Source organism: Mus caroli, unplaced genomic scaffold (genome assembly GCF_978045245.1).
Source record: "Mus caroli unplaced genomic scaffold, Mus_caroli_1 scaffold_9, whole genome shotgun sequence".
Lineage (NCBI taxonomy): Eukaryota > Metazoa > Chordata > Mammalia > Rodentia > Muridae > Mus > Mus caroli.
The window spans coordinates 122,810,437-122,825,944 of NW_028227264.1; the positions used below are offsets into that span (position 1 = coordinate 122,810,437).

At 43.6% G+C, this 15,508-nt stretch overlaps 1 protein-coding gene and 1 long non-coding RNA gene across 3 annotated transcripts in view; one reads left to right on the plus strand and one right to left on the minus strand.

The window, feature by feature from the left end:
* The window catches only part of Usp15 (ubiquitin specific peptidase 15), a 97,646-nt gene extending 86,370 nt beyond the window's left edge, over positions 1-11,276 (minus strand). For both annotated transcript variants that reach the window (XM_021173675.3, XM_021173674.3), the window contains exon 1: positions 11,159-11,276. In XM_021173675.3, the coding sequence (XP_021029334.1) occupies positions 11,159-11,247 (89 nt within the window). In that variant the 5' untranslated portion in view covers positions 11,248-11,276. The remainder of the gene's footprint in view (positions 1-11,158) is intronic.
* Positions 11,235-13,801, plus strand: LOC115032166 (uncharacterized). The gene is made up of 3 exons (XR_003837823.2): positions 11,235-11,342; positions 13,302-13,404; positions 13,489-13,801. It is a non-coding gene; the product is annotated as an uncharacterized LOC115032166 (long non-coding RNA).
* The last annotated feature ends 1,707 nt before the right edge of the window (positions 13,802-15,508 follow it).

Genomic DNA, 15,508 nt, shown 5'->3' on the forward strand with positions numbered 1-15,508 from the left:
TGATGGTTCAATTTGAATCCAATACAAACTGCGTTGTACACTTGAATAGTATTTTATATACAATTGGGCAGAAGTGGGGGGAAGCAAGTGGCGTGCCTGTGGAGCTGGGAAATGAAAGGCACTTACCTCTGGTGCTCTAGAGGCCACTCCCTAACCTAACTCTGCTTGTAAGAGACAAGTGAATCTGAAAACGGCCTGCTGGACTCAGCCTGAGGAGTGGACAAGTGCGCACAGCTCAGGCACCGACTTACTTTACCATGGGCTGCAGCCGTGCACTTCTCACCTGATCTGAATCATCCACTTGGCACCAACTCACAGTGACACACAAGCCATAATACTTCTCAGTCCCAGCTATGAGCAAATCTCATCTTCCACAATAAAATTCCATATTTATTGTGGCATTTGTGTATTTCTTAACCATTTAACATTAAAACTGTCTTATAACTTTATAAGGCTTTTAAGGAAAGACCTTTAAAGTAAATAAAGATAAATGTGTTTGAACCCTAAGCCCAATATTATGGATGTTCTGTGCTTGAGTGTTGTACCCTAAACCCAATGTGTCTAGTAACTTGAAACCGATTTCTACTTTATGTGCGTGGGCATTCTGCACGCAGCGCCTGAGGAGCACCCTGGATCCACTGGAGCTGGAGTCCTGGAGAGTTGAGTGTCGTGTGGTTCCTGAGAACCAAACCTTGGTCCTCTGGAAGAATAGTTCTTAATTGTTGCACTGCTTCTCCAGCCCCATCCCTGTCATCTTTTGCATGCAAGGTGGTTTATAGATTACAAGTGTATTACAGCAGAGCTGGCATAAAAGTTACAGTTGGATGAGAATATTCCTGAGAGGCTGGGAAGACAGTGATGGCCTCTTCAGAATGGTGGCGGCCGACTGAGCAAGCGGGAGGAAGGAGGATTAGGAAACAGTAGAAGAGGCGTGCATGGTGCTTACATTCCTTCTGACAATTCTGTCTGATGTCATGAGGACAGTAGACTGCTTCCCTCTCTACTTTGCAGAAAAGCTAGAAGTGTGACATCTGTCCCAACGTCATTCTTTCTGTTAGTGGACAGTGTAACTCTTTAAATCCCAGGCCACCCATCTGGCTGCTGAGCTTTGGCTCTAACACACTCCTGTCTCTGTGGAGGTTTTCCCAGCAGACAGCTTCTTCTCTTATTTCTCCCCAGTCTGTTTAACAGCCAGCATACGTACGGAAGGTTCACTTCCCAACTCATCCACTTCCCGACTGCCTCATTCTCACTTTTCTGACAGGGCTTTACCATCAGCCTTCAGTTTCCAGTTTCCTCTTTCTCTCCAACCTAGTATGGAGGCTGGCCTTCCTATGCCAACATCAGCTGCACACAGAGTCAACAGACAACCAAACGAAGGCTGTTACAATTTGACAAACCTGCTCACCCTGTAAAACTTGTCATGCTGATTTTGCGGGGTTGGGGGGACAAATGCTGGATTTTAGCCTGTTCCCACTTGAGTGCCAGTGTCAGAAAAGCGATTCTGTAACCCCCGTTGCTGCAGGCCCTCCTGGGACCCAGTTAATAGACCATACAACTAGATTTTTCCATAGAAACTTCAACCCCAATCTTCTTCACCTCTATCTTTACTAATTTTTATTATCATTCAAATAAATTATTGCCCCGGTGATTTAATTTCCTGAGCTAGCTGCATCCTATGTAACAGTAGCCAGCACATGTAGGACAACTGTGACCACTTGTAGCTCTCCTCTTTACTGTCTAAAGCTCCTCCTTATCTGTGGCCTCCCCACTCCCTCACTTTTAGTGGCACAAATTACTGTAAACGCTGTTCAGTTTCTCTCACTGCTTCTGATTGTTCTTACTTAACTCTGCTCTCCATTCTGCAGCTAGAGTAGTAAGGTTTTTACATTGTCCCGAGGGTGGGTGTGGTGGGAAGGACTGAGCATATGCGGAAGGCAGAAAACGCCTGTGAGAGTTGCTGCTCTCTCCTTCTGTCATGTGGGGCCCAGGAATAACACTCTGGTTGTCACGCGTGGTTGTCACGCGTGGTGAGCACCCTTACTTGTTCAGTCACCTTACTGGACCCATTGCAAGATTTTAAAAAAGAAAAATACCACTAGAACAGAGACTTCCAGCGCTTTAGTAAAAGCAAAGACAACTGTAAAGTAGTTCCCAGGTAGCCCGTGGCCTGGCTCACTGCTCTTCATCCCTCAGATTTCAGGCATTTCTAACCTATTTTCTGCTCTGCACCTTAACTTCATCACTTAGAAAGAACTAATTTGTATGACCCATTTTTAAGCCTAAGCTAACACAAAAAGGAATACAAGAAGGAGGTCAAGTATGATTGTTCTTAAATTGTCCATCCAGAAAGCAAAGGCACACTCACTGACACCTCGAAATGCAGAGGCCACAATGAGATGACCCCGCAACTCTGACATGTGAGTTAGGAGAAGCACAGGAGAAGCAAGAAAGAACCAATGTTAGTAATGGGAGACGTTTACTGCATCAGTTCCCTCATCTCTCTCTAACTTCTCTTTCTCCGGGAAGAAGGAAGGACAGAGGACGGTACGGAGGGAAGGGACGGGATTAACATAGGAAACATACCAGGTCATGCAGGACAGCCTCTGAACCAAAGTCCTACAACGAGCGTCTCTTTAACAACGACTTCATTGCAGGCACACACCATAGTCCAGACGCCAGGAATCATCCATGCGCATACTACCGAACTATGTGAACAAAAAGCACCGCACACAGCCCTTCTGGATCCCTCTTTGCACACTCTTACCTGAAGTTAGCATTTATTATTGCATAAATGTTTAGGTTTTAAAAACATAAGTGTATTTAAAACCCAATATGTAGACTCCTTAATGTTTTCAAAGTTCAAGTGTGAGTGACTGCTTTTCCACTAGAGGACTTCATGTGTGTGAAGCACCCATGTAAGATGCCACATGATTTCCTGTGGCTGAGGGTGTTACAGTGTCCTTCTACCTTATCAGATAGAAACAATGAAAACCATTTGATGTTGTTTTGATAGTCAGCAGCCCTATCTTCCTTTTCCTTTAAATTTTATCACCTCTATCCATCCACCCACCTATCTATCTATCTATCTATCTATCTATCTATCTATCTATCTATCTATCTATCCATCCATCCATCCATCCATCCATCCATCCATCCATCCATCTACCTACCCACCCACCCACCTACCTACCTACATACCTGTCATCTCTCCATGCATCCCTCTATGTCTCCTCACTGCCAGTGAGTGTGTGAGGATGCACACACGCTACAGTGTATGTGGTGAGAGGAGGACAACGACGGAGCTGGCTCTCTCCACCATGTGCGTCCTGAGGCACAGATGTCACTGAGCTTGGTTGCAAACTCCTTTACCTGTTCAGGCACCTACCTGGCCCTTATATAGGCTACTCACACAGTAAGTAGTGTTTACATCTTTAGGTCATATATGGTAAAAAGTCAGGAGAGCGATGTCTGGGTAAAAAGATGTACAACATTTACAGTGTGAATAATACTGTCAGCTATCATACACAACATTCACTGGGTAAATACTGCCAATTATCGATCGCCAAGAAATACAAGGGAGGAGATAATCTGCTTACTGATAATGTATAGTGAAATACTTATATATACTTAAAATACTACATAATTTCAATATATCATACTGACGCAGGAAAGCCAAAACAACTAAAACAGAGTTGCTGGAAGAGTCTGGGCCGAAATGGGAGGTGACTGCTAACGATATGGAATGTCTTTAGGGATGATGAAACTATTCTAAACTTGATTATGACATATACTCTGCTATCCAGAGGGCTGTCTACTCTTAGTGGGAATATTATGTAGTACATAAATTATATCAAACTACAGCTGTTTTTCTGTTTTGATAAATCAAAGTGTGGAGGGGTTACACATCTATATTGACTACGATGGCCCACCAGTTACAGGTGCTTGCTGCCAAGCCTCATGCCCTGAGCTTGGTCTCTGGGACCCAGATGAACAGATGTCATCCAGGGAGATGTCCTGATCCTCACCCTGACGCATACCGCCCACACATTTACACAATAAACATGTGTGATGGAATTTTTAGAAAAGAATCAGGAAGATGTATTCAGATGAAGTCAGTGTAAAACAAAGTACAGTAACACAGGATAATACAGGAAGTAGTAAATAATTCACAGGAAAGGGCAAACCCCACATGCATCAAGTCAGAAGATATAAGACAGACTGTAAGGACAGATGATTCCACAGGTACCCTATATGGGTAACAGATGAAACGATGTTTAACTAGTATGACTAAGTTGGCACCTCTTGATTTCAATACTTTTTAATTATCTACTCTTAGAGAGTTAATCTGAGTATGGCTCCAGTCACTCATGGGAAGATGATCTAGCTAGAGTCTTCTGGGGGATAGACTGCCTAGGTCAGAATCCTTCCTCTCTCACTAATCCACCACATGACTGTGTACATGTAACACTTCAGTTCTCTACCTATAGAAACAACACTATTTATTTCAGACATGTAAGAACACTGTTCATACACTAGTGATATTTTTGTAAACCACACCCACAGATTTATGTATCTTCTTAGAACCACAAAGTTCAACATTAAATTTCAATAAAAACATGATTTTTCTAAATCTATCAATGATAAACCTCTTGACTTATCTGTTACTTTGTCAATATGTAAAAACAGAATAGAAAAACAAACCCAAATTATCAAATAAATTATCTTTTTCCAAAATAAAGGACCCTGTTCCTCTTTGTCTTGAATATCCCCAGGCTTTGGTCTAACCATCTCTGTAACAAAACAGTCCAGCCTTAAAGACTCTTTGGGTTGCCTACGACAGCCTTTGGGAATTTTGTTTTCTACAAAGGGAGCTTTTTTGTGGATACTTCTGCTAAACAATTTCCAGTAACAGTAGAGAATTCATCCTAGAACCTGGGCCTGTCAAACTACCAGAGGGTAGACAGGGCAGTCACTATTTTTAGTCCTCCTGCTGAAGAAGAAAAAGCAGCCCAATCCCCCCCTTTTTGTTTGGAAAGCTGAGGAGAAACCATGTAGGGACTGAGGAGATATTTATTCTCTTTGGGTAAAGACCTTCGTGGGCCTGAGGAGCGGTATCCTCACCGCCAGAGCTGTACTGGTGGAAGAGGCAGACAGAAGACTCCCCGGAAGCCTGCGCTGGCCAGCCTGGCCTTCACAGAGATGAACAGCCCATGTTAAGGTGGAAGGTGAGGACCAACTCCCATGGCTGTTCTCCCTCCTCATGTGCACCCACGGCATTCACAAGACCACATTCACTCTCGTGGACGGAAAATAACAAATCCATGTAACCCTTAGCTCCTGAATAAGGAAGCCATTACAAATGCAATCAAACACACATTACAAATTCCTAAGAGAGCCTCCTACCTTATTTCACAATCTGAACTCATTTCCAAAGAGCATTTCTTGATGTCTTCCTTATATACTATAATGTATACTAAAAACCGAGGCCATCTAGTTGCTAGTCTTCTCTGGGGTTTGTTAGTAGTGTCTTTGTCTGTCTGTCTGTCTGTCTGTCTGAACTAGCTGATAAATGTAAGGATGTCGTCATCTCCCCACCTAAAGACTAGATAAGGAAACCTAAAGAAGAAACCTGAGGGCAATAACGGACGAAAGCAGACTATGAATTAGATGGTAACCCAGAGAATGGAAACAGAAAGCACAAGCTGGAATGACACTACCGAAGAAAAAAACCAGAAGCCAAAACCCTAGCAACAGGAAACTTTCTGTGTGAGAACTAAGAAGAAAACAGAACGGCTACTGTCTGGATTACATTTAGTAGTAACAGCATCAAATTATTACTAGGGGGAAAATGATAGCACCTATGACTTTAGAATTACAACTGTGTATTTAAACAAACTCAGACATCCAACAGAGTTAAGGGTATGCATGCACTTTAAGGCATACATGCTGAAAACATTGAAAACAGTGGCTGGCACGGCTTTAGCCGTCAATAAATGCGCATCTGCAGTGGTGTTATCCTGTGCTCCACTCCTCTCACACTCCTCACAACGACATTTTGGGTACCGATTTTAAGGATGGACTAAGATGCTTACATTCAGCCTGCATCAATTGTTTTCACAAAGTCCCTTTTACTTGTCAGTCCACATGCCCAACAGTTTAGACAACCTTCCAACAACAATAAGATGGCAAATAATAAAGTGATCCTCAGGTGAGGAAAATACCGTTTTACGCTCATTGTGAAACAGACGCACCCAGTGATGAGACAGCCCCACAGACTGCTCGGCAGCCATGGAGCCCTGAGGCCTGTCGGATCCTCAGGACACTCCTGATGTGGCACCATGGCTATGCCTTCCATTCTCTGCAAAATGACTTTTGACTTTACAAGTTCATTAAAACAGTACTAAAACTTTTCAGTTGGTAATTATGGACCATAAACTATGTTTTTTTTGTGTAGTGGCAATAAACAAATGCTTTTAAGATACAGACAGACTACTAAAACAAAATACTTCACAAGACCTTACTACCATGTTTGTTGTGATAGTTCTGCAAAATAGTAAGAATGAGCTTTATCACCTGTAATATAATTTTATGATTATTGATAATTAAAATTCAAAAGTCTGTTATCAGTAATGATCATGGATAATTTGGTCAAGAGCATTCAAACAAAATGACAACTGTCCCATATATTCATTTATTTGCCTGTCAATCTTTAACTATTATTTATTTTCTGGAAGCAAGATGCTAAGATATTCTACATACTCCATCACATCTAAACAAACAGCCACAAGAGACGAGTGTGGGATAAAAACGCTAGAATTCTGTTGCTAAATATAAAATGGGCTTTCTTTAAAGAGGAAAAGAGGTATTTTTTTCTCCTTAAAGTATAACTATTTTAAATAAATCTTGAAAAACAAGAGGCAGTTTAGACCAGTGACTTAAGGGCATAAACCTAAGATCCAAACTAGTTAGGGTGAAATTCCAACTGCTGTATGAAGGTCTCTGGGTCTAGGCTTCCTATTTTGTCAAATGTGAACAACAGCAGCAGTTCCCTGAATTTTAACAATAAGTACTTTAGTCAACATATACATGTAATAGCTCCTGGGCACGTCAATGCTTTGAAATGTAAATCTATACACTACAGGCTTCGAAAGCTAATATCTTAATACACAAGCAAGAACAGTAACTGTCACAAAAACCACTTGGTGGCGCACACCTTTAATCCCAGCACTGGGGAGGCAGAGGCAGGCGGATTTCTGAGTTCGAGGCCAGCCTGGTCTACAGAGTGAGTTCCAGGACAGCCAAGGCTACACAGAGAAACCCTGCCTCGAAAAACCAAACCAAAACAAAACAAACAAACAAACAAACAAAAAAAACATTTAAAACTTTGAATGTACTAAGGGGAAGTTGTATAATTTGAGTGAAATGAGAAGTCCAACAGTCATGAAATAATGAAATCAGTGATTACCTCTTGATCTTGGACCAGTAGGCCTCATTAGCTCTTGATTCACTAGCAAGCTTGTAGTCAGGGCTACAGAAGGAAACTTCCCTACTATTTTAAGCATTTAAAATAAGAAGAATATGCTTTGGGCTGGAGCGATGGCTCAGTGGTTAAGAGCACTGACTGCACTTCTAGAGGTCCTGAGTTCAATTCCCAGCAACCACATGGTAGCTCACAACCATCTGTAGTGGAATCTGATGCCCTCTTCTGGTGGGTCTGAAACAGCAAGAATGTACTCAACATAAAAATAGATAAATAATAAACATATATATATTTTTTAAAAAAGAATATGCTTTAATGTGACTTTCTATTTTAAGTTTTGCTAATATGCTAGTAATTCAAAAATTTTGCTTCCTATTTTCATTTTCTGTGATATAATATATGCCCTACTTTGGTGGGAAACACATAACTTCTTTTGTAAGTATGTACTTTGGAATTTATGTCAATGGGTGTCTTTAGTAGCTGAGCATATTTTCTATCAGATTATCTTGTTAGAGTCAAAATCCCATAAACCTAAACAATCAATTAAAGACTCAAAGGTTCCTAGGTAAGACAGAAGGAATGGAGGAAATCTCTAAACATTGAAATCAATATCTCCTGTCCAAACATCAGTGATCAGATTATTTGGAAATGTATTGAAACAAAAATATTGACATGCTACATAAAAGTAAGGCTACTCTCTAAAATTACCTTAAAGGTACTACACTTACTAGGGGCTGTATAAATACAACAAACATCCCAGCTATTTTGGTTAACAACAAATTATTATTAAACATAACACAAAAATGACTGGAAATGATTAGCAGACATAATTTAGTAAAACTTGAAAGAAATATTTTGGTGATGATGTGCACAGCTACTCATTACAGATCGATTTTGAAAACCATCTCAGAAAGGAACCCTTTACATCCCACAGCTCTCCCTGCACTTCATTCAACTATCATTCCTTAGGTTCCTAAAGAGCTTACAAGTAATGAGAACATTGTGTTTAATCTTACCAGCGTTAGGAAACCCATCACCACCTGTGTCCTAAAGGTGTCTTTATTCATCCTAGGCTAAACTTAGTTTCTCAAGTCTTTTCCTGAATTTTCTAAATTCTAATTTAACTTTGCTTATGGTTTCCTCACTGTCTGGTCAGAACGGAAACAGACAAACAACTAGCGTTGTGAGACTGCCGATTTATTCCTTGTCCATGAGTGTCACCTTGCTAGCTCACCTTTTACAGGCAGAACTCTTGTATCAATGTTTACGTTCTTCTTACTACACATCCAGTACCAGTCATACAGAATGCTTCTCTGTATCTCAGTACAAACTGTGTACTCAATTTGTAGTAAAAAATCACCACCCATAAACAAATAAAGAGAGATGGGTGTTCATGAAGACCCAAGTCTTTGTATCTGCCTAGGTAGTTGAGTTCTTTTGCAAAGTGCCCAGGAGCTAATGTGGTGAAATTTAACACACCTCACTATAATTTCAAAACTCTGTATGAAGAGTTCCAGATTATGGTAAGCCTATCTCTTTTTTTCTTAGTAGCAGAATCAGCATGAAGAACTGTATTAAAAGGTAGCATCATTAGGAATGTTGAGAACCACTGATTTACACAAAATAGAAAATTAACAAGGAGGTAAAACTTGCATATTTAGCTGCTGCCTAAAAACTGGACTTCAGTTCTTTCTTGAAATTAAGGCATTGTAATAACCCAAGTATAGACTTAACTTCTACATTTTAACGTGGTTTATGGTAACTGTCAAGAAAAATATACTTGCTTAAAAATAACCAACTTTAAAAGTAGTTTAATATCCACAATACAGGTATTTCTTAAATCATATATCACTATGAACACCAATTATACGTGATATTACTCAACAGAAAAACATTAGTGAGAAAACTATCTACATTCTAAAAAAAATTTCTATTTTATCGGTAGTCATACTTATATTTGTATGACACAATAAATGAGTGAATTGGTTTTTAAAAAATGTTCTTCAATATACCAGAGAGAAGAAGCTTGAATTTATCTGTTAAGATCGCACAGGCCACGGAGAGCATAGGTGTTCTAGAGAATGCCCGATTTCTCCTCAGCAATAAACTCCGTAAGAAAAACAAAAGCAATAATGACTTAAGCCTCTGCAAGGCTGTAATGCAACAAGTGTGTTTCCCATCATCAAGGTTCTTAATTACACAAAGTGTTTGCGGTTTTACAAACTAAGGATCCAAAAACTTCAATTCAGGTCTCCCAGCTGTCGCCTATTAGCTAACTCGAAAATGATTCCAACCCCACAGCACTTGTCTGGAATTAATGGCAGAAATAAAAAAAGATCACTAAAACTTAGTATTTCATGAATACCAGATACTTCAGAATATTTAGCTGAATTAATATAGAGCAAACACAATAAAATCGTTATTGCTCTTTAAACAGATGGAGATGCGGAGGCTCAATGAATGGCTTGGATGAATTTGCTTCCAAGTCACACTGCAAAGTATGAGGTGGACCTGTGAATAAATCAAGTCTAAGTCTCTTTCCACCGCGCCACACTGGAGTGCCTAACAAGCACTTGAGAACTGTGAATAAATCAGGTCTTAAGTCTCTTTCCACTAGCCACACTGGAGTACCTAACAGGCACTTGAAAAGCTATAAACCACTAGTACGGAGACAGAAGGAAGGAAAAGTAACTTTAAAAAAAAAAAAAAAGAAAGAAAGAAAAAGAAAAAGAACACACAGGCACACTGCCCTTCCCCTAAAACAGTGCTTTCCCTTTATTTAAATAATTCTGTAAGTTAACTGCTTTGGCTGACAAGTGTTAAATATTGTACAAGCTTCCTTTAGTTATTTAGGTACAGTACCCTCTTATTTTGGCATTGTACAAGTTTGAATATGAGCAAGCTTTTAAGCTTCAAGTGGACTTATCTACTTTCTGCAGGCCTACGTTATCCTTCAAACCGTTGGGAAGGGCTGCACTTCCAAACAGAAGCGCTGCCGGCTCCTATCGAGCCAGGAGCAAAGCACAGGACCACGTGGTGCCTCTCTCTCTCTCTCTCTCTCTCTCTCTCTCTCTCTCTCTCAAGAAAAAAATAAAATTAAAAAAAAACCAAGGTCCCTACACCGCTCCCTCCTTTTTGACAAGGAAGTGGAAATTAGGGGTTTCCTTTTCAGCGGAGCCCTGACACACACCACCTGTGTGGTCCCCGCCGCAAACATCCTGAAGCCCGGCTCCCGGAAGACTACAAGGATCGGAATAATGGGGAACTTGGGTGCGGACGACGCCGGGGAAGGAGTGACCGGAGAAGCGCGGCGGGCGAGCGAGGAGGAGCGGCGCGACCAGGATCTGTCAAAAAAACAGCGGCAGGCAGGCTCACGCCGAGCCACTGCACCCGGGCTCCGCCAAGGCCCCAAGTGGGAGCGGCACTGCCGGAGGGAGGAGGACCCGGAGCCCCGCGAGCCCCGGCCGCCGCTTCCGCGCAGCCCCGGGCGCGCACCGCCCACCGCGAGCCCTGGCCCTCTGCGCCGGTCCAACCTTTGCCCCCAAAATCTGCTGCCCGGGCGGCCGCCGCCGGACCTGTCCGCACCTGTCACCAGCCGGCGACACCAGCCCGCCGCTCCCGCCCAGCTCTCCGCCAGCCTCGGGCCCCCGCGGGCCCCGCGACCCCGTTCCCTACCAGGTGTCCCCTTTCCGGAGCGAGGTTTTAAGCAGCGTCGCGATGTCAGAACGCTGGGTGTCCAGGTCCGCCGCTCCGCCTTCCGCCATCTTCTTCCACTAGCGGTAGCGGAGGCGGCAGCGACGGCGGCGGCACGCCCCGGAGCATTGTGGGAATGGCGTCCCCGGCCCCGCCCCGCCGGCAGGTCTGTACCAAATGGGGCGCGAGGGCGGGGGGCTGGGGGCGTGGCTCGGCGGGGAGCGCGGCGGGTGCGCGCCTGCGCTCTGCTGCCCCCTCGGGTCCCCGCGCGCCCCGCAGCACGGCGTGGTCGCCGCCGCCGCCGCCGCCCCAGACCTCTGAGTTTGCACGGTTCTCGCCGGGTGCCGCGCTTTATGCCTTTGCCCTGCCCTGCTCGGACTCTCCTTGCCATGCTGACCCTTTTCTTGCCGCAGCCGCCTCCAAACCCATGATTTTGCGGGTTCACTCCTGCTGGAGGGCGGGGCCGGCTGGGACATGGCAGAAAGCGCGCAGTTCCGTGACTTGGGGCTTTTCCTTTCCAGCCGCAGAGCCCAAGCCCACTGAATATTGGCACAAAGAGGGCTCTGAAACCAAAGGTTTGGGCGCAGTGCCCTTCCTAGGTTCTTCCCAGCACTCCCATGCTTGCTGTCTGTAGGGACTTCTACCTTTCATAAGCTCTTTGTGACGCCTCCTAGCGCGCGCGGACACACACACACACACACACACACACACACACACACACACACACGTAGCTGCAGTGCAAAACATGTCCCAGTTTCTAGGTGAACAAGCAGTTAAAGATGTATTGAATAAGGCCAAGTACTAAAGGGGGTTAGAAACGTGGGAGAAACCTCATGGGTGTCAAATTAGCATTCCCCTAGATTAAATTTCATGGTTGTATATGTCTAAAGTTAGACTCGATAATACACGCTGCATTTGAAGGCAACAATTACAAACGGGGAAATTGAGCCTCTTAAAAATCAAACGCCAAGGTCACACAGCAACTGGAAGTGCAAGGTTATCACCCAGATTTCAAATCCCCAGTACTCAGTACCTCCATGAAAGTCTGAATTAAGATACAAACTCCATAAAAGCTGGAACTAAGCTCTCTTTGTAATTTGGCGTGTGAGTGTGTGTGTGTGTGCGCACTGCGGTCTAATGGTCTAGTACCATTCTACACCATTTGAGGCAAACGTTTCAAAATTAACTAAGACAAAACTGCTGTTTCTAAGAATGAAGACAGCTACCTCAGTAGAACAGTAGGTGACAAGTTAAAGGATGGGAAATGGTCTCTCCATTTTTTATGCCTCCTAGTTTTGGTGGGAAACTCAGTAAGGAAGGGCATGCCTGCATTAGCGAGGAGTGCTGGCCCATCCAAGAGAAAGCAGCGTTTCCCTGGTTGGGGTTTGTCACAAGAAACTAAAGTCACTTGGAAAGAGGGGAACCTTAATTATGGGATTGCCTCCCCTAGAGTAGCCTGTGATGAGTCAGTGGAGCATTTTCTTGTTTAACGAACAGTGTAGTAAACCCAGTGTGGGCAGGTGGTCCTGAGTTGTGTAAGAAAACAAGCTGAGCAAGCCATAAAAAGCAGTGCCCGTCCACATACTCTGCTCTGGGTTCCTGTTGAGCTCTGGCTGTGACCTTCCCCCAGCGTAAGCCACCCAGACCCTTTCTTTCCTAAGTTGCCTTTGGTCGGAATGCTTTGTCACAGCAATAGAAAACAACTAGCACAACCGGTGTGTATTGGCGTCATACTTGAGTGAGTCAGTATGTGACTGCTAGTTTCTGTGCAGTACTCTTTTGTATTACTTCAGCCTCAATGAGTCTAAAAGTCATTTCCATTTATGGCTATTTCTTATGTTATTTGACCACTCCTGATTATAAAACCGAGTTTTCCTAACTATGGACATTCTCAGTTGTTATATATCCACACCCCCACCCCCATCTTCTACCACTCTGTGAAGGAAAGCAAAGTAAGTTTTCAAGGAGAGACAACTTGGTTTGCAAAGAATATGCTGTATCCTCATACATACATGGCTTAGGACCTCTAGCTGCCAACACTTAATCTGTAGTCTATTTACAAATTTAAATAGTCTAATATTTATCTTAAAGGATTTTAAAAGCATGCATTGCATTTATTTTCTAGATGAGTTGAGTGTGTGCCTGTGACAGCCTACTGTGGAGATCACAAGTCAACGTTGCAGGCATCAGCTCTCTCTACTATGAGGGTCCCAGGGGATCAGACTTGGGTAAGTCACAATTATGCCTGCTGAGCCAAATTGCCAACCTAGACTTTTAACAGTTTTTAAATTTTATTTTATCTTATTTTTCAGAAAGGATCCCATGCATCCCAGGTTGGCAGTGCAACAGAAGATGACTTTGAACTTATCTGATCTGTCTGCTTCCGCCTCCCCAGTTCTGGGATGTTTCTGCAGCACTGGGCATCAAGCCCAGGGTTTCGTGCTTGCTATGTAAGCACTCTTCTGCCTGAGTCCTATCTCTAGACCCCATTAAGGATTTTTTTTTCTAAAAAAAAAAGAAGATTAAATGAAACAATATGAGTTTTTGCCTGGAACTTAATAGCTAATCAACAAATGTTAGTAGGAAGAATTGGACTGATATCAGGATAAATTGTATAGTATGTGTGTTATATCTCAATAAAGCTATTTTTAACAAAGCATTCAGGACTTTAAAGGTAAAACTGTGTCATCTGTTATTTTATAAGCATAACAGATCCATGAAGTAATAAGGCCACTGCCCTCTCTTCTAGTTTCCCACCACACAGAACTGCCAAAGTCCATAGCCACGTAGAAAAACAAACAAACAAACAAACAAACAAAAACCCACAGTCATCTTCAGCTACACTGTGTTCAAGAGGAGTCAGTTCACATTATACATCAGGCTGATGAGATCTTCTCTCCCTGGGAGACCTTGCTAGTTTGTATCACAGTCAATAAAGTGGTTACACACAGTGTTTCATTTACCAGGCACTCAAATACCAGGTGTTCCCTACTGCTCTCTGCCCCATTCCTTCGAGACAGGGTGTCTCTCTGAATCTAGAATGTATCTTGTTTCAGCTAGACTAGCAGCCAGCACCTGCATCACACCCAGCCACAGAAATGTGACTGTGAATGAGGGATTACTACTGCTTATTCACAATCACTGTCTTCAGGTTGCTTCCCCAAGTCGACCTTCTCCATTGGGATCTTCAGTTAGTCGTTGCTATCTTCTCTTTTTTATTTCAGTGTGTGCACGCCTGTTTGTGTGAGTACGTGCACACGCGTGTGTGCACACAGAGGCCAGCAGAGAGTATTGGGGTCTTCTAGCATTCTCCACCCATTTACTTAAGGTGGCATCTCTCCCTGAACCTGAGACTTTTCTTGGGTACGCTGGAAGCCATCGAGTCTCACTCACCCTCCTGTCCCTGCACCCCTTGGAGCAGGCATGCTGGGATGGAACAGGCATGTGCTGGCTGCACTGTGGTCCTCACGCCTGCACAGCAAGCACCCAGTCTTGGTACTCTCTTAGACTCTCTGTACCGTTCTTGTTCATTAAGAACCCTAGGGATATGGGCAGGGAGAGGAGTACAGAGAGTCGGGTGCTTTAGAAGGATTTACCGTGAGTAGAGCGGACCACACGGAAAATGTGCCGGTTTTGAAATTAGAGCTCTTCTAGGGAGGATTTTTTCTTCTTCTTATCTTGTAATCGCTCTTTCTTCCACTCGGATTTGAACAGTCCCTTGTTCAACGTTGACAGATTACTGTACTGAACAATTGAGAGACAAAGCTTCATGTATAAATGCTCCAGAAGAGAATACGGCTTAACCCAAGGTGTCGGTTTAGCAAAACAGGAGAGGCAGGTTCTCCAGAACCTATGACCTTCTCTACCACGGGTTCTTAGCCAATTTTATCGTACTAGGAATGAGTTCCATGCTGTGGAGCAGATGTCAAATCTAATAAGTGCTTAGCTACTCCCTGATTTAGCTTAGCCCAGGGAGTGGCACTATTTGAAGGGGTGGTCCTGTTGGAGTAGGTGTGGTCTTGTTGGGGTGGGTGTGGCCTTGTTGGAGTAGGTGTGGCCTTGTTGGAGTAGGTGTGCCACTGTGGGCCTAAGCTTTGAGACCCTCATCCTAGCTGCCTGGAAGCAGGTATTCTGCTAGCAGCCTTCAGATGGGGTCGTGGAACTCTCAGCTCCTCCAGCACCATGCCAGCCTGGATGCTGCCATGCTCCTGCCTTGATAGTGCTTGCCTGAACCTCCCGGCTTGTGGGCCAGCTCCAATTAACCGTTGTCCTTGTAAGGGTCACGGTGTCTGGTCACAGCAGTAAAACCCTAACACTCCTACAGCTATCATG